The following is a 19,810-nucleotide window of genomic DNA, read 5'->3' as shown; positions in this document are numbered from 1 at the left end:
CTCCTGCATTACATGTGCACCTGCTTCAAAATGGATTCCACGCAGAGTCAGAGGAAGTGCGGTAGTTTCCATGTGTTTTTGTGGATCACAGTGCCAGTGCGAGGAAACCGAGAGAGGGTACTCCTGTGGTTTTCACACCGGAATGGCTTCCCTGTCTGTATCACACCTTCTGCTAGCTGTTAGCCCCATGGAGAGAGGGAGATAGTCACTTTGGGCACATTATTTTTCATTGACAGATTCGGAGCAGAAATACCATCTGCACATGGGGTTGCATTTGTTATGCTCTGTACTGTAACACCGGACCTGTTTAACAAATACATGTACAATTGGCTGTTTTTTCTGATATATTATCACTTCCCTCACATTTTGTTATACTTCAGATCCCAAAAAATGTAAGTCTTCAGTCTGAAACGCTTTAAAAAGGTATTGTTGTGTTTGTGTGACAGTAAATATCACAGAAAGGTGCATTTTTCCTACAGAATGTTTCTCAGTCTCAGCTGGTAGTGTTAATGTAGTTATCTCTCACATCCACTAGGGGGATACAGTTCATGTCCAAGATGGTCACTATGTGGAGGAGTGGGAGATTTTCTCTGTATCTCCGATATAGCATCGATTTCCCCCGCACATGCACACACAAACGGATCCTGACACATTTTCCAGGGCTGAGAAAGTGTGCTCTGTGAGTCAAAAGTGCCAGTCCCCCCCTCCCTCCTGTATCAGTCATTACCATATGAGTAGCTGCAGCCAGACAGCCAGTGTATGCACGTGTGTGTGAGTGTGAGCGTGTGAAAGAAAAAGAGAGAGTGAAATGCCAATGTTTCTATACACGCAAGTGCTTGTGTGAACACACTTGCTTGTATGTGTGCATTTATGTGTGGGCCCAATGCATCTCTCACCTTCCCACTACTCTGAGACAAAATTAAGACTGTCTGGCAGTGAATGTCTATTGTGTAGTGCTAATGTGATAGCAGAGATTAGCATTGTAATCCATTTAGCATAGAGCAGCTAATCCACTTTATTACTGTTGAAAAGGAATCAGATAATATTGGCTAGCACCACTGTAGCTGCCTTAATGATTTTAGACTGATGGAGAAATTACTTTAAGACATATTAATAATTACTGTTGCTGACAATGAAACCCGGATTAGTTGTTTCATAACAAAACATAATTATTAGCTTTGGCTTTCATCAAGGGAATTGATTTATTTTTTGTGTTCAGTCGATGCCGTGTGGGCTTTTTGTTTTCAGATAGTGTGTCTTCTTGTAGTAACAAATATCATGCCCTAGATGTTCCTTTAAAAGAAAAAAAATATATATTTGGCAGTTTTTTTCCTTCAAAGCACACAGTATGATATCAGGGGAGATGAAGTCTGCTCTGACTGTTGTTTTGAAACCTACAAGCCTAGGGTGACCCTGCTGTGTTGAGGAAAATCAAAAACAGGTTAAAATTGCTATTAAATATGTTATAAGTGCTAATAATTATTGATCAAATAAGTATTGGATTTTTCATTTTCTCCCATAAATGTTCCCTTCCAGTCCCTGTGTGACTCATTCAGCTAGTGTCGCATGCTTGTGGACATGCTGTGCACTCCCTGGTGGCTCATTTGTTTTTGTTGGTGGTCAGATTGAGGGATAATATACAGGAGCTTCCCCTGGAAGCCCCTCTGCTCCCTGGTGACTGTGGATCTCTCCCAACACAATAAAACTCTATATTCCATTGACTATCTGACCTTTAACTCTGCTCAGCAATTGGCTCCACACTTCTCCCATTAACATCGTCGCATACATGCACATACACACAAATGCTGTGTACTATCCGCATATGCACGGTGGCGCAAATTAACTCACCCGATCAGGCAGATTAGATAACCCCACCTGCTGAATCTGGCCCCGGCTTGCGTGGAAGTTCCTTTCTTCCTACCTGCCTCTCTTCTTTCTCTCTCTCCCATTCGCCTTCTGTTCTTCTCTTTGCAACTGACCCGAGTGCTTACAATTGTTCCCAGTGAAAGTGTGCGTGGCTTTGATGCACAGAGCTCAAGGTCCTTTGAGATCAAGATCGCTACACAAGCCAAGCAGGAGGCAGAGCGAGAGAGGAAGAATGACTGAGAAACAAAAGAGAGCAGGGTGAAATCAGGGTGAAAGACGGTGCCTGTTTAAAGAAATGTCATGTTGTGAAACTGGATATGAATAGAAGCAGCAGGAGCAGGGCAGGACTTAAATTGTACCCTGTGTACTTAGGTTTCTCTCTTTATTGTACAATAGTTGATTGTCAAAGCAAAGACAAAGAGAAGTTCCAATTGGCTGTCCAGCAGTGGAGTTGGTTTCTGTTATGATGTAGAATAAAGTTAAGGGCTGGAGCGACTGACATTAAGTATAAAGAATGTGCATATTGTGCTTCTAGAACTAGTGCCAGTGCTTTATGATTATGATGAGGGGAGCGATACAGAGACGATTGTTGTCCTCTGCACATATGAGTGTACCTTTATGTTCCACGGTGCACTAAAAGCTATTTCTCTTTATTCTTTTTATGTTACTATTTGATCTTTTAAAATAAGATATTAATCCATCTCAATAATTTCCTTTTCTTTACAAAGACCAGTTCTGTGTTCAGTTGGTAATAAGGGTTCAGTCTGCCTACTTAGAACAGTAGAGGCTTCTCGACCTTAAAACGACTCTAGCTTAAGTCAGGCCAGCACAGAGGTATTTTTTAATGATATGCTACCAGAGAGTGTGTTGTCATCAGCGTATTATAATTAATCATGAAGTGACTCACCTGTCTGCACGACCATCTGCTTCCTGTCCAATTATCTCCCGTTTGTGCCCGTTACCTGTGAACCCTTAAGTGCTGAAGTGCACAAACAACTACCAAGAGTCATCACAACTTTAACAAGACCTGCTTCACACCTGTCTGCAAGCCCACACTGGTCTGTGTGTGTGTGCGTGTACTCTACCGGGTGCTGAAAGTTGCTTGGGTAGGTAGGTGTCAGAACTGTGTGTTAGTGGGAAAATTACAGCCAGAGGACCAGATTTAGAAAGGATCATTTGGAACACATCCTGTGCGTGCGCCGGTGTGTGTGACGATGTAAGCAGATGTTCGGGCACAACCCAGAACACTTCCATCACACCACCAAGTGTGTGTGGGGCCAATTCCTTGCACTTTCTGCTGAGTAAACACACCTAGGGGCCCATAGACCACACCTCTTGCCCAGATGCCTAATTACTGTAATCACTTTTGAATGGCTGTAGCTGCAATAGAGAAAGATGAGCTTCTTAGATACAGCACTGAAAGGCATGACGCATGGGAAAATCCCCAGGCAGTATGTGGTAGATGGGCAATTTTGTCAATAATAATGTTTGAAAGTGCCTTTTTATGATACCATGATTCCTAATTGTACACGTTGTTGCCACCTTTGTTCCATTTCCTTGAAGTCTTTCCTTGAGGAAGGCAACATTTCTCATTATGCATCCTTTTTTATAAACTTGTTTCTCATTTATTAAGTTTTTAACTCATTTTATTTCTAATTGCTTTTCTGTACTCTCTGACACTTCTGAACTTGATGTTGGTTGAATTCAAAAACCCAAACACTTGACACTGAGCCTGACCAAAGGACCTCATCCTCTGCATATCAGATGTGAATTGTTATAGCTGCATCTAAGATATTACATTTTTTAGGTATTTGAGTATTGGTATATAAACTTTATGTTCAGTTAATCTGACGGAATTAGCCCGACTCCATTTTTTTGATTATTTCCTTCATTTTTGGTTTAGGAATGTTTCTCTCTAATCATGCTGTTGTAACACCTGAGAGGCAACAGGAGCGCTACAGCCAGTAAAAATGTTATGCATACATGAAATATATTAATCTGTAATGTGCTTCTGTGTTTTTTCCAGATCCGGGTAGATGGCTCCTCTCGTGCTCAGCAGTATGAGACAGTGCAGGCGGTGGAGAATGGACCCATCCTCAGAGACATGGCCTTCTCTTCTGACCACCACTACCTCTATGTCATGTCTGAGACCCAGGTCAGACACACACACAGCCACACAGAAACACACACATCAGAAATCTACCCCATGCTGACTCAATATCATAACCACTGGCATTTATCATTTTGTTATGTCAAAGGGTAGAATGACCTTTGGTGTAGCATGCAGGATTTCATTACAGCCTGGCTGAAGGAGAGAAAGGGATTAGATAGACTGTTGGATGCTATGAGTGTGTATTTCTACAGAAACAGACTGTGAGCGGAGAGCTGGAATGAATAAATGTGTTGAATTATTGGGAGAGAGGAGAGTGGTCTCCATCCACTTGTGCGTGTGTTGGTGTGTGTCTTTGCGCACAGATTCACACACACACACACACACGCACACACGCACACACACACACACACACACACACTACCTCTCTTAGTACCTTTGATGACATGGAATGTAGAGTGAAATAGCAGCACTCTGTGTAATGGACACAGAGAGACTGTGAACACCTCTATCAGAGGCAAAAGGAGCACCATGGAAACTCCATAACGCGCATGCTGTGCTCACATAAATGCACACACGCGCGCGTATGACTCACTGCATTAGGTGTTCACTTTCTTTTTACATTACACACAAAAAGCCACAAGCAGTTACTTAGATTATTCCATAAACTATACACCAACTTGACACATGGGAATAGATAGTATATGACATTTCAGCTAATTAATATATGCAAATACAAATAGATACATAAATAAATAGATAAATAAAAAATGGTTCTGAGATACCATTTCAGTTAATATGTTCCACCTCTGTTGCTCCTCTCATGGACTGTTTACCTGCATACAACCCAAGTCCATCAAACATGACTGGTTAATACTACTCAGACTACAAACAGGCTACAAGACAATAATAATTCCGATACCAAATTCTTGTCCTTTGCCTACAGATTCTGTATTTATATCAAGATATCTGTCCACAAAGATTACAAGAATGATGAGCCATAAACTATTAACAGAATTAATAGTGCAGACCAGTCTTTTTCAGTGCCTGACAGATACAGTGACTGTTAAAAGTCCTCTCTAGCCCAAACATAAAGTGTTAATCCTCCAGTTTCTTCCTAAATGTTGAAACAGACCACTATAAAGTTATTTAAGCCATTTGTTGTCCTTGAAGATAAATCAATCCAAGTGAGTCCAGGTCCCCAAAGATAATTCATCACAGAAACCATAAACACACAGACATCTTACCATTTATTGCAAGCATTATCTTTTCATCACACACTGTTAAAGGGCCAGTAATGAAATCACTCAAAGATGGCTTCATCAATCAGAGAACCCGTGGTGGATCTTTCTCTTTTCAGTTCAGAGTAGCCCCATTTATTGTTCATTATTAATGTGGCTGTTACAAAATAGCAAAAGCTCGGAAGTTCAGATAATATGCATATCATTGCCTCTCTCCCGCCTCTTTATCTCGAGCCACCCGTAATCACGAGTTTGAAGAATGATGACATTTAGGATGCTGTTTCCTCATTACATCCAATTAGTCTTTAGTACAAATCTGTTCACATTTTGAGATTTTCTTTTTCTCTTTTGGATTATAGTGCATGTAATGGGGCTCACAGATGATATTACAGAATAACAAAGTATTTGTTAGGAACACCATCTAAATGTTTTCCCCATTCTGTTGGATCTCTGTATGTTGCGCTATTATCGAGTTACAAATTTAGCCATTTTAATTTGCTGACGGAAGTGAGTTTTGTTGGCCAATAGTTTTCCTGTGTGTGTGTGTGTGTGTGTGTGTGTGTGTGTGTGTGTGTGTGTGTGTGTGTGTGTGTGAGAGAGAGAGAGAGAGAGAGAGAGAGAGAGAGAGAGAGACTTTCAAAGTAATTAGTCAATTAGCCTAGTTAGAGGACTGACCTCCACTAACTGTTTAAGGGGAACATCTGGGAATTACCATACACACAAATATTGAGCGCAAACACAAACACACACTACTACTGCTAAAGGGTGTAAAGACCAAAAGTGTTTTGTTTACTGTTTAAAACATTTCTAAAAGTTTTACATATTGAAGTTATTACCATTAAATGATAATTTCTTTAAAAGTATCAGCATTGGCCCAATTAATAAGAGTCTGAAACAACTTCACTTCCAATTGAGGCAGCTGAAAACCACTGCTTCACCATCACCAGTCCCTGGCCTGATTTACTGTGAAACACAAATCTGTTTCCAAGTGTCAGCAATCACTGGAGATGGGCACAAATTGCTCCATCTCAAAGGTAGAGAAGAACGGATAGCAGCAATATTTTGGTATAATGGTTAACACACATGCACATTCCCTAGTCCCAGCGGCGGTAAACGCTACGAAAGCAGCAGAGCTGGTCGATAGCAGAGATCTACCTGCTGTTTCTGGTCCTTGGGACCCAGACGCTCAGCAAGAGTGTGATAGATGGAATAGGGGAGAAATACAGAAAGAGAAAAATCAAGAGTAGGGGGGCCCGCAACAGGAGGCTGAGAACAGTGTTGGTCGATGCAGCTCCTCCCCTGCTGGTCTTAGCCTAGAAACCCTCCCCATTAGACTGATGCTTAGCCAGGGGTGGACCAAGAGACAGACCTCCTCTGGATCCTGGTTGGTGTGAGAGTCTACAAGGTACCGCAAGGAAAAAGGGTCAGGAGAGGGACAGAGGTAGAGCTTAATTAAGGATGTGGTCATGAAGAATAATGCAGATTGCAGAAATTTGTGATGTGTTGCACATTTCATTTCTGTGTTTGTTTTTCATACCTCATATAATTGTACGACATACAAACACTGCAGGCAGAGGCTTTGTGGCTCCACTTAAGGTGAAGGTGAACTACTGTATAGAGTATTGGGCCTTCAGAAATAATCTGCAACTGTGATTCTCACGCTGCCTCTATTTCTGATCCTGGCAGTAAATAACAAAGACAAATTGCAGAAAATTGCGAAAAGGCTCTTAACTTTTTCAATAATGCTGAACAGATGCAAACTTTGTCCCTTAGTGCAGTCATTGCTGTCGATCAGAAAGTGAATTGAAGAAAGTGATTGCTGTATAATGGTTGCCAGGTTCGATACATTTTCTTGGGTCTTGTGGGTTTTTTTTAATGTGTTTTCAGTCCAAGCAATTGGACTGAAAAAAATACGGAGCTCAGCTGTTTTAAATGATATATTTAATCAACTATGAAATACATAACAATGTAGCTGGACCACTGCTACACCTTGACAGAGAAGTATATCTCCTGCTTCAGGGAGAGGCGTCATGCTGAGAGTCACACTGTACCCTGCTTGTCTGTGTCACATTATACACTCATTAGAGAAGAAAGCTGGCCAAACACATCCACGCAGTCCCATGCATTATCCTCTGCTGCTGCAAAAAAAATGGTCTTCACATCCCAGTCATTGTATTTTTCTCATCCTTCATTTAATTTCTCTTCCATTCTTTCCATCTCTTTTTTGCTTCATCCTGTGACTGTGTCCTCTTTGTTAGGTTTGTTTTTCTTTCTGGATTATAGATTTTTGCCTCTACAACCTCTATTCATTTCTAAGGGGATTTGTAAAGCGAATGAGGATTGCGCCTTTTGTGTTCTTTTCGCCTCTCTCTTCATCTCCTTTTTCTCCATCTTTATTCCATTTCTAACCCACTCTCGCTACCCATTGTCATTTTTAACCCGTGCCATCCCCCAATCCTTCATTCCTGCTTTCTTTCACCAGTTCCTGCTAGCAGAGTAATCTGTCATCCCCTATTCTCTCATTAATCCAGTGATTGGCTGTCCTCTAATTGGATCCTTCTCTCACTCGTGCACACACTTGCTCCAACGCAGACACATACACATACGAGTCATATTATTAGTGGGTTAAATAGATGTTCTGGTATAGAGAGGACAGTCAGATTATAGAATAGGCTGTGATTAGGAATGTTGGAGTTGGTGTTTGAGTGACAGGGGTAGGTCAATCCCACTGTTAATATGAGCTGGTGCTGTGTTCCAATAGCGTGTTACTATCCAGTTAACACTGGTTCATCTGACAGCCACAATGAGGACATGCTAGTGGAATGAATGAGGTGGTGTCAGCAGAGGTGGGGGCATAATTTCACCGTAAATTCAGCATGTACACTAATGGTACAAATCACACACTTACATAGTGTTAATTTCTAATGAATTTATCTGTAACAGATGCTACAGATAAATTGTAGAGTTATAACCTTGATCAAGATAAGGTTTGAGTTACAATGCATGTTCTGATGGGGCACATTTGGAAACCTTGGTTCTCAACATCATTGTGGATTCCACATGACACGCACCACCAACGTTGTTGCAGAACAAGTATATGTCCCCAGTAGAAGCAACACTCATTCCCATGATGGATGTCTGTCCATGACTGTCCATGTAGTTAAATAGAATATAAAGAACTCCTGTTTTGGACACATTCGTGAACGAATATGATTTTGATTGCAGAGTACACTACCCAGCGGCTGGCTGTGCTGAGACTTGACATGCGTTCCAGGGCATTTGGGAGCAGTTCAAGCAGTTTTTGTTGTGTCTTAGTCATTTAATCCAGCCTTCAATGTTCCCATAGCCATGCACAACCCTCGAGCATCCCAACAAAACACATGAACTCATCCTGCCAGCAACCGTTCCATCAGTCAGTGGTTGCTTATATCAAGCATATCCCTACAGTACATGGTTTTCTTGCTTGAGTCGTTTTTTTCCCCCCAACATACACTGAGGTTTGTACATGCAGCATGTAAACTGTTGCTCGAAAGTGCTGGGACTGCCACACTCGGAGTGCTGAATTATTTATATTCGGTGTAGCAAATGCAGATCTGTAAGTGTGAATTATTGAAAGTGTGTACTATAGTGGAGTGAGATCGTTCAAAGTCAAATGCCTTTTTCTATTTTGAACCCCCCTGAGGGAAATCCGACAAGCCAATTTGTGGAAGTATCGCGTCTTCACATCTCATCAAAGACGCTTAATACCAGAATTCCTTTAATTTCTATCAGCGGGAAACTTTTCATCACATCCCTTACAATGTGGCTTCCTCAACCTCTGGTGTGTGGCTCTGAGTTACGGAGGTGTTTAGATGTGCATATTATGTTGTGTCCCAGTTTAGCTGCAGGCTGCTGTGGTCTAACAAGGCAAGTGAACAGAGCTGATATGTTGCAGCCTGACACACTTCTGAAAAATGTCAACAAAGTGGGGCAGACAAGGTTGGAGTGAACTCTTGGCTCACTCAAAGTCCCTTCTTGAAGTTTTACCTTTGTGTTCACTCTCCTTCTCTCTTTTTCACCCCTGCTGTTTTGCTGTATATTCTGTCCCTCGTATTATTCTCTCTTTTTCCCCATTTTCTATTGCATAATTTTAAAATCTGCAAGGCCATTACACTGTAGAGCAGACAGATAATAAATAAAATGTGTCATTCCTGGGAGTCATCATCGGCATCGTTTGTCAGTGTCTAGGCTGCTGGAAACGGTCCAAACTGTGCACTCCGTCTGCGTGATACAGGCCTTATTTTTACCCAGGCTATGCCCCAGGGCAAGATGATGCAGCCTGTGCAGAATTAGCCACTCTGTGTGTGCTTGTGTGTGTATGTGTGGCTTCTAGCTTCTAGCACCTGCCAGTGGGAAAAATGGCAGACTAAATGTGAATCCTGTTTGTGCACCGAAGGGTCAGACCTCACCCGACACCTTAAATGCACTTTACCTTGACATCCATCATGTCTTTTGCATGGTTCTTCCACTGAGGGCTGACACTGTAATGGGGCAACATTAGCATGATGTTGGGGCAAGTTGTGCTGTATGAATTTCTTGCTGCTGAGTTTCGCATGCTTAAGCTTTTGGTTACTTATTTTGTAGATCGACCCAGCAACAATGACAGATGGTAAAAAATACAGCAGAGTGCACCTCTTGCAGGACATTCTTATCTGTAAACTGTTATTGGTAAACTGCCTCAAGCTTGTTTAACTGTTTTTTTGTGTGTATGGGGGGCCTTACCCTCGTTGGAATGGAAAGATAAGTGAAAATGATTGATTGTATCCGAGTCGTTTGTCATGCACTGACAGTCCTGACAGCGCAATGAATGGCTTTCTCATTTGACCTCTGACGACGTCAAATGAAAACAATATTGCACTTGCAGCCACTGGCCCGCTCTGTTAACTGAGTTTATGATATAATACCGACGGATGGTGGTTGACGGATTGAGTGGCGCATCAGCTGTGACGAGGCAGTGGGTCGTCGATGTGTCCCTCGCTTCATTTGACTCCCACGTCAATCTGTCCTCCATCCAGCTGGAGAGGAGATGGGTGGGACCTGCGACGAGAAAGGGGGCGAGGCAGAGGTACCAGGAATAAATGACAGAATCAGAGAGATAAATATTAAGTGAGACGTAGTAAGGCTGAACAATACAGATTGCAAGTATTTTAACAATGTTGTGATCCTGATTGATTAATTGATTAATTACATAGTCTATTAAATGTCCTAAACTTGTGAAAAATGCTCATCATTTTGTTCAACCAACAGTCCATAGACTCTTCTTTTACTATCATAAATGACAACAAAAAAGAGCCAGTCCTTACATTATGAAGCTGGACCTTGCAAATGTTTTTTCATTATTTTCTTTCATAATTTCTTTTGACGGACTAATCATTTTAATCTACTGAACATTGCAGCTCTACAAGACATGCTGTTGTGATAACAGCAGGTCAGGAATTATCATTTCTATCCATTGTCACAAGTGTGAACAATTTTTTCACTTACGGCAATCAGGTTTAATGTTTTCTGCTGATTTGCTTGCATCTGTATAACTCAAGATATTTAATTGAGATCCTCACAGAGAGGGGAGCTCTCCCTCTCAAACGGATATATGCAGTGCACCAAAATATCCGAAATATACAACTGGGGCTTCGAACATTGCTAACTTACAATATGTTGTTAAAAAATACCAAATAACATTGCATTACATGCAGTACATTTCACCAAATCATTTCTTATTCATCTCTGCTCTCCTGGCAGTAGTCATGGTGCACTGGCAGCATTGTGCCAAACTAATGAACAAACTCACACCAGGGAAGGAGAAAAAGGCGAAGCTAGCCTGGGGGAAGTAGAGAAAAGATAAGAGAAGTTCAGTGTGCCCTACAGGCTCTAAGGCAGGATTGGACTATCACTTTAATTTCCCTCTCTCTGTTCATTTGGAGCGGTGGAGTATGGCTGCAGGTGAAATCCCTGTTTAATTACAAGTGGAGGGGGCAGGAAAAGAGTAGGATAAAGAGAAGAACAGAGATGAGGCAGAAGAATTAGTTAATAATAAAAGTCTCTGCAGATTTATTAAATGATCACTTTCCAACTGCAGGTTGACTCGAAGGCCCCTGGCATCATGTAAGGAGGAGGGGTGACAGAGAGAAAAGAAGGAGCGAGGCAAGAAAAACAAAGCAGAGCTTTATCATCTCCTCAGTGAAACGATGTAGATCTTGAAGTGGAAATTCTGAATATACTTAAAGCGAAGACTCTTCCTCCCTCTCCCCCTTAGACATTAGACACACACTCTTACTGTATATATGTTGCATATATCATTTGATGCCATTGTGCCGCCACAGTAAATTATCAAATAATCTAATACATCTTAGTCCCTCTTCCGGAATATTAAGACATCACGTACATCTGTGATCTCTTTTAAAATCAGGATTATATTTAGCCACTTCCATCTCTTCCTATTGTGAAAGGCGGGAGAGTGCGGGGTGTAATGGCTGTCATTTTCTCACCTGAAACAGGAGGGAATTATAAATGCCATACACCCCATCCTTTGTATTTATCCCTGCTGATATGATAGCGCAGCCATAGTGAAGAGACAGTGAGCCGTAATGGTTGCCCCTCTGGCAAAGCCCACGAAGAAGATTGCATGAAATGAATGTGATATCGAGATGAGAGAGACAAGGGGTGCAGTGGGTCGTTTAGCCACCAAATCCCTCAATTTTTTTTTTATAAAAGAGGGGACAAAAGTGTTGCCTGTTCAAGTGTGAGTGTGTGTGCCAGATAGAGAATGGAGGCACTGGAGAGATGATGAATGTATGATCTTACACACCTCAGAGCGTCTGAGTGACAGAGAGAGAGACAGACAGACAGAGGGAGAATGAATGATATCAGGAGCCGTGCTCTGGAACAGAGGATCCACGTTGGCACCCATTGCTTCTGCTGGGCCCTGAATGTGGTGTGTGTTTGTCTTTGTGTGTGTGTGTGTGTGTGTGTGTGTGTGTGTGTGTGTGTGTGTGTGTGTGTTTTATCTGTTGAGAAAACCATTTCCCCGGATGCAGGCATCTGAGGCCTCGATAGGCATCAGGAGGTCCCTTCCATTCTGCAAAGTCTAAATCCGTCTGTGTTTTTCTATGTGTGTTTACATGAGGGCACACACGCGTACGTATCGGCCTATCTGCTGCCGATGAAGTGTTAAATTATAAAGCGTTCAGATATGGTGGCATTGTTTGCTACAGTTCTGTCTGGGTGCTTAGCTTTTATGGCAGATCACGAGGTGACAAACCACTCGATGCGGTGACACAGCTACGTAGATTACATAAACACACTCACACACACAGGGAGATTGTGGTTTCATACACTCTCATGATAAGGCTTTGGCAGCTGAAATCCTTCCATAGGCTAACACAATAGCCTTTCTCTTCATTGACTTAGAGGTTATTTAGCTGGCAGTGGGCCAAGGGAGCGGTAGATTTTAGGAGGAGGAGCGGGATTGGTGGAGAGTGACAGGAAGGCAGGGAATCTATCATGTGAGATGCAAGAAGGATCAGTGTTGAGTTTGATCATGTGCACACACAATTGCGCCACTATCTCTCTGATTCCATCTCAAACTCATTCCCTTTATCTACCTAATGCAAATGCAGCTCAACACAGTAGGGAGGGCAAAACATACCAGCTGACTTTTTTATTTTCCCCAGAGCACACACTTACACATACACACACGCGCGCCCTTAACACACAAAGATATGCTTGCATTGTTCATCTGTAATAGCATGCCGGATTCCTCTTGACTTTGACAAGGAGATACGCCCCCTCTGAATTCATTAAGCTGTGTGTGAATCTGTGTCAGTCTGTGTGTCTGCCGCTATTTATAGTATTTGGAGATTTACACAGAAGAGACATAAAATGTAGACAGCAAGAGAGAAAGAGTGATGTAGTAGTGTGTTTTTGGAGTATCTCAATCGTGCCAGTGTGTCAGTGTCTGACTCCACTTGAAAGTATGTTTGTGATGCATCCGTGTGAGCATACATGTAGAAATATGACTTCACTATGACTGTGTGCAAAATTGTAAGATTTGACTTGGTGTGTTTTTATTTGAAAGAGAGAGACAGAGCATGAGATGCTGGCAGAGTTGTGCTGTGTGATAGTCTTTGCGTCCGACAGAGAGAACCGCCGTCAGTGCCAGGCTGTGCTTTAGAGATACCACTACGCATAGGCGTTTCTGATTTCTTGTTACATTCAGCCATGCCCTACATTGGACGGTTTAATTATGGCTTTTCATACCCTCAAATGTTGAATTTAGTCAGTAAATGTGCTGCGGAGACATGTATAATTGCATCACTTATATCTGGGGGTATGAAGAGAGACTAGTATCCAAAAGAATTTGATCCTCAGCACCCACTGGTGCACTGAAGCGGTGAAGTGATTTGAAAATTGCCTAGATTACATCAGTGCCCATCATCACTGCCATAGTGTCTTTAAACGAGACACTAAATTCAAATCCCCAGCAAGCTGCACTGATGCTTATTGCATATTTCAACATCAGACTTAAAGCTGTGTATGTATATTTATCTACTTCATTATACTACAGTTTGTATTTTTGCAGGGTTTTGGCCAGAGAACAAAAGTATCATGAGAAAACATTTGTTTAACATGCCAAGCTCACCATTGTCGGAAGGAACCATAATGAATGAAGGGAGAAATGTAAAATAAATAAAATGACATTAACATATGAGCAGAAAATTGGAAAGACTCCCCAAGTTGAAACATTATGTCATCACAGTCAAAATACTGGAGAGAATTTGCAGGAAAAGTGAACATGAGATGTTTTATTAAGCCATATAAGAACGCGAAACATTATCCCTCAGCAGGAACTAGTTGCTGGACAGGATATGAGGGAAAAGTAGAAAATTATACACACACCTTGATACCATCCTGGGAAGAGGTTAGAAAAAAACCTCTTAACCTCTTAAAGAACCTCTGAAACTAGAAACAGCCAGTGATAAGGATACGGAAACAGCCAAATCCAACAAAAATAATCTTGGCTATCAGCAATGTAGCAAATTTGGGACTTGAAGAAGATTTACCCAAGTAATAGTAAATAATAGAATAATGAATGATGATATTTCAATCAAGCATAAGATTTCCAAACAGTTATCTGGAAGATGATAAAGGAATATTGCAGTAAAGTATTTAAAAAACACGTGCCAGGGAACGTAGCCGAGAAAGTAAAGAGAATTAATTCCCTTCATCTAAAACTCATATTTCAGGACTGAATTTCCAGTTAGCGTGCAGACGCACACGCAAACACAAACAAACACACCCACACAGCTTTACCCTCATCATAACCCAATATCTGTCCCACACTGATGATGTCGTCTCTGTTTCCTGGCTGTCATCGGTGAGCAACGTGAGTGACAGCGGTCATCCACCAATGACGGCTCATTAATCAAAAGTGCCAGCATCACCTATTATTGCACCATGCTGTTACCATGGTGACGAGAGAGGGGGGACGGCTGAGATCTACTTCAGCTTTGCCCCTTGTGCTCGGTCACTCAAGGCCCATGCCAATCAGTGCCAGTCAATGCCAGTTTGAATTGGCAGGGCTATATATCATAATAGATGGACTGCTCTCCCAAGTGGCCAAGTTTCCCATATGGAGCCAGTGGAGGAAGATGGAAACTGTCAAGCAGTTACATTTTAATGAAAATCAGGGCTGATACAAAATGCTTCGCATTATCACTTTACACAAGAGTTAGGTTTGTTTGCTTGACTGTTTTGACTGAACACTGCTTGACACAGTGCTATATTTTGTTGTCTGTTGGCTAGATTTTTTTTTTTATCTTTTGTGCTTTCTCACAAAATATAATCTTCAATATAATCTAATAGATTACAGCTATTCTAATTCATTGTAATATTTTGGTTTTGTCTCAGTCATTCAAACAACAATAATTCAGCAACAAGTTATGTTTTGTTTTTGAGTTAAGATTGCAAATGTCACTGTTCACCTATCTACCCACACAAACCCTGTAGGGTACCTAATGGCAACAAGTTCTATTCCTGTTCTGTCCTATTCTGTAAAGGTCGCTGAACTATTCTGCTACATTTCTAATAGATTAGATGCAACTCCTCTGACCGTGAAAACGGACTGTTATTCAATGAGTCATACTCCCTGTACAGCTTCACTCTCACTATTTTTGAGGTTTCATGTTACCTGTAAGCCATCAGTGGCGCAAAAGGAATAGAAATTCATTATGCTTGTCTAGCCTGAGGAGGGTTTTTGTAAGTTGGGAAATAACTGAAAATTGTATTTTGATGCCCCTTATCCATTGAATTATAATGATGGATTCAATTTCTCTGTCACTCTCTCTCGTGCGCTGGGAAACACACACACACACGTCTTGAACCAAGCTTGCAGATTTGTTCTCCATCACATTCAAATTCTTCCCATGACATACCCAAACAGTGCATTTCCTGAATTCAAATATTTATTGTCTTTCTGTCTTTCTCTTGTAATGTTTCATTGTAATGTCTTTGCCTAGCTCTCTGTCTGCCATATTTAATCCTTGTTCTGTGTTTCTCTGCAGCTGTCTCGGGTGCCAGTGGAGGCCTGTGGTCAGTATTCAACCTGCAGTGACTGTCTCGGTTCAGGAGATCCTCACTGTGGCTGGTGTGTCCTGCACAACACGTAAGTACTACTTTTACTGTCACATATGTGCACACACCTATACAAACACACATGCACGTCAACATGTCCTCTTTCTATTTAAATTTTTCAGGCATACAAACATTATATTTTCTCATTTCAATCCAACTCAATCCCCCAAGCTCCAGACACACTAACCAGACAGGGTTAAGGTGGATGGGTGTAGTGTTCAGGTTGTTACCCTCCCCTACCTCCACGACGCCTGGGCCAATGCCCAGTAATCCATCCTTTGCAGCCCTTGAGCATTCAGGGACTCCTCTCGCCAACCCAGGCCAACTCTCAGATTGCTTTCCTGGGGTTCGGCCCTGTGCCAGTGTCCCCCTTGGATCCATTACCAAACCTAACCACTGGCATTGTTTACCAGTCCTGAAACCAGAGCCTGGTGAGAGCACAGACACTGGTGGGCATGGCCAGGCCTCTGATGGGCACCGCTCCAGACTTCAGGAGGTGACATGAAGAGAGAGATAGCTTATGTTATTGTTACTGAACTGGAAACTGTTGAATGAGACATATCTGAGAGTATCTCACCGACCACAATTCTATTCTTTCGCTTCACATTTAAGCTTGTCTGGATGTGTCATATGCTCTTTCTCACGCACACACACACACACACAGATGCACACAAATTCACACACACCCCAGCTGCTGCCAAACCCTCGTCCCTCAAGGTTGGAGCAGAAGATGGTACTTGCTAGGGGCAGGGCGATTTCCCACTCGACAGTAAACTGAAAATTGGTGTCTTGTGTTGGTGCTAGCCCTTGGGTACAGGGTGTGTGTGCGTGACTGAGAACATTTAGGACCTTTATCCCTGCTGGTATGAGAGGACATGGTGACGGTAGAGAAGGGGTGTGAGTGTGAGAGAAACATACACACCAAAACTAGAAAGGAGGGAAGATGGACAGAAAGATTGAGAAAATGAATGGCAAGATGACAAGAGGGAGCAGTGGGGAAGTAGACTAGAAGATAATGGAGGAGTAAACTCTGACAGAGACATAAAGCAAAGAATGCTATCAGGATCGTCATCCTGGACACAAACTTTTAAGGGAGAAGAGACGTGAACGGAATTAAATGTGATAAATTGACAGGGATCTGGGAAGTTTGTGTGCAGCAGTGAAGGAAGGAGAAATAGAGGATGAATGTGTTTGAGGTCTCCAGGGTAGAAAGTGCATTAGCAGACAGAGGACACACTCTGATGGGTTATGGGTCACATACCAGCACTTTTAGGCACAGACACGCACACACGCATGCACGCACGCACACATGTACGTATGTGTAATGCATCAGTCTAGAGTTTCATGTTTATCACAATTTCTTGTATTGACCTCCCTCTCAAAACATTCCATACTTAACCAAACATTGATCAAACATTTGGTGTATTCTAGCAGATAATTTGATTTAAAGGTAATTTATCCAGAGATAGAGTAGTTGGATCAATATAAACAACAAATTAAAGGCCAACAGTGAGCAGCCGTCTTGCAATCATTTGCCAGTACTTGCAATTTAAATAAAATCAAACTGTGTTTGACTTTATGTGAAAATGGTGTGTATGTGAGTGCATGTTCTGTGTGTGTGTGTGTGTGTGTGTGTGTGTGTGTGTGTGTGTGTGTGTGTGTGTGTGTGTGTGTGCGTGTGTGTGTGTGTGGTGTGTGTGTGTGTACAAAGCCATTAACACCCTGGACATCCTCCCGGTCAGAGCAAATGGGTGGCCACAGATTGGCCTGTCACACTTAGCCTGATAGAATCAGCTCACCTCAGCTCACGCCTCTCTTCACTCACATACACACACACACCTTTCGTGCCGGAGAATTAGTGTCAAGTCGCCAAAACGAGAATAGAGGCCAGAGAGGGGGAGAGAAAATAAGCAAAATGCCACTTTAGTCGATCTCAGGTGTCCAGGCATTTGGCCATTACAAGGACAGAAAGGGAGATTACAGGTGTGTTTTGTGTGTGTGAGGTTGTCAGTTGTGAGCACACACACACACACACACCAGTGGTCAGTTTGACACACACACACACACACACACACACACACACACACACACACACACACACACACACACACACACATACAGACAGCTGAGTTAGACTGATTGATCTAAGTTTTACCTTTCCCAAAGTCCCTCCTCATCACCCTCCAACCCCCAGCTTGTGAATTCTTAACAGGGTCTTGGCGTAACTGAAGCTCCCCTGAGCGCCACCTCTACCACAGGGCAAGACTTTGCTATAATAACTCCTGTTTGACTGCTCCGTGTCATTTTCTGTTATATCAACCATTGTTAATCTTCGCCACATTAGATATGTTTATTGTGTTAGCCTTGTTAACTTGTGAAACTTCATGTAAAGTTCACATTTATGGCTAAATAACCAAATGAAGGCTTCACCTGAAATTCACATTGACTCGGTCGTCACTTACTACAAGAACTCTTGCCACATTGTAGTTAAAAATTACAGTCAGATTAAAGCAAACCTTGTTGAAATGTTGCTCAAAATAATGAAGAGTAATTTAGCAACACCCAGTTTATTGTGTACAGAATAAAGATCCTGTTTGTAGTGAAATACAATCAAATTTTAGGTATGCTTCTCTCTGACTCCCTTTTCTTTTCTTGTCTTTCATCAAGTTCAGTGGGACAGTGATAGTTGAGAATGGACAGTGGAATAGCATGGCTAATGAGTGACTGCTATACATGAGCAAAACACAAGCACATATATATGCACATATATAGTTGCGCAAATGCTGCACACACCGTCGATAGAGTGCTCTGCATTAATATGTCACCTTTTCCCTACAGGTCAGTTTTGCTTGGCCCCTTCAAGATGATTATAAAATAATTGGCTGTCTGCACATACAAGAGCACACACTGAGATGACAAAGCCCTGCAATTTATCTTTTGATGATTCCTAAATAAACTGTGTATGTATCTCTCCGGTCCCTTCCGACGGCTACTTCATTTAATGAAGTGTCACATGAGGTCAGTTGCGGTACAGGACCATTAACAGGACTGATTCACAGCCTGAGAGTACATCCCAGCAGGTCCGGCAAATATACATACATAAGAGAAAAAATCCACACAGACTCATGGCTAGTGTACAACAAAGAGGGAACATTCAGTATTGATTTTCACATTATTTTTCAGGAAGTATTTTTGTGGTCAACCTCTCTGGAATCACCAGACTTTAAGCATCAGACACTTAGGTCAGAAATAGGCTATACATGTTGCTGTATATTCTTTTAATGATCCATTGCAGGAAAAACGGAAGTGCTATCTTGTAAGGTAGAATGTGTGGCTGAATTAACTACGCATTGAAAGTCTGTCCTTGGTGAGTGGCTCTGGCACATACATTTACACACACACACACAGATATCCAGTCAGAGTTGAACTACTTGATATTCAGAGGCTAGAAATATGTATTATATGTCCTTCATTCTTCTTTCACCTCCATTTGAGTATCTTAGCAGAATAACATTTTATTTATGTAGCTCAAAGTAAAAAAAATAATCACTTTAGATGGATGTATTAATAGATACAGGGGTGGAAAGGTAGCTGCTGAACATGATAGGAAATCACAGTTTTGTAACTCACTGCTCATTGACTGGATGGCTGGACATTAAAGTTTGTACTCTTATTTTATGGACATCAGAGTCATTGAAAAATAAAACCGACTTGTACAGCTTCCAAGGCTCTGCTATCCACTTGTATGCTGAGTGCATTTGTAAAATCTGTATTTCACAACAGCAGTGGTTCAGAGACACAACTGACAATTCTCTCATGTTTGCCTTTTGGATATGTGATTGGACAGGAGTCCTGCTCAGTCATAGTTTGAATAGATTAACGTGACATTACAGAATGTGCCCAAAAGGGAAACAAATGACTGAGC

The 19,810-nt window shown here is 41.8% G+C and overlaps 1 protein-coding gene across 4 annotated transcripts in view; it reads left to right on the top strand.

Moving 5' to 3' along the window:
• The window catches only part of plxna4 (plexin A4), a 230,963-nt gene that overhangs the window by 130,896 nt on the left and 80,257 nt on the right, over positions 1 to 19,810 (top strand). For all 4 annotated transcript variants that reach the window (XM_037121531.1, XM_037121530.1, XM_037121532.1 and 1 more), the window contains exons 4-5: positions 3,893 to 4,021; positions 15,816 to 15,916. In XM_037121531.1, coding sequence (XP_036977426.1) covers positions 3,893 to 4,021; positions 15,816 to 15,916 — 230 coding nt within the window. The remainder of the gene's footprint in view (positions 1 to 3,892; positions 4,022 to 15,815; positions 15,917 to 19,810) is intronic.

This window comes from Acanthopagrus latus, chromosome 14 (genome assembly GCF_904848185.1).
Source record: "Acanthopagrus latus isolate v.2019 chromosome 14, fAcaLat1.1, whole genome shotgun sequence".
Lineage (NCBI taxonomy): Eukaryota > Metazoa > Chordata > Actinopteri > Spariformes > Sparidae > Acanthopagrus > Acanthopagrus latus.
Note: the sequence above shows the minus strand (reverse complement) of the source record. Positions and strands in the feature narration are given on the sequence as shown.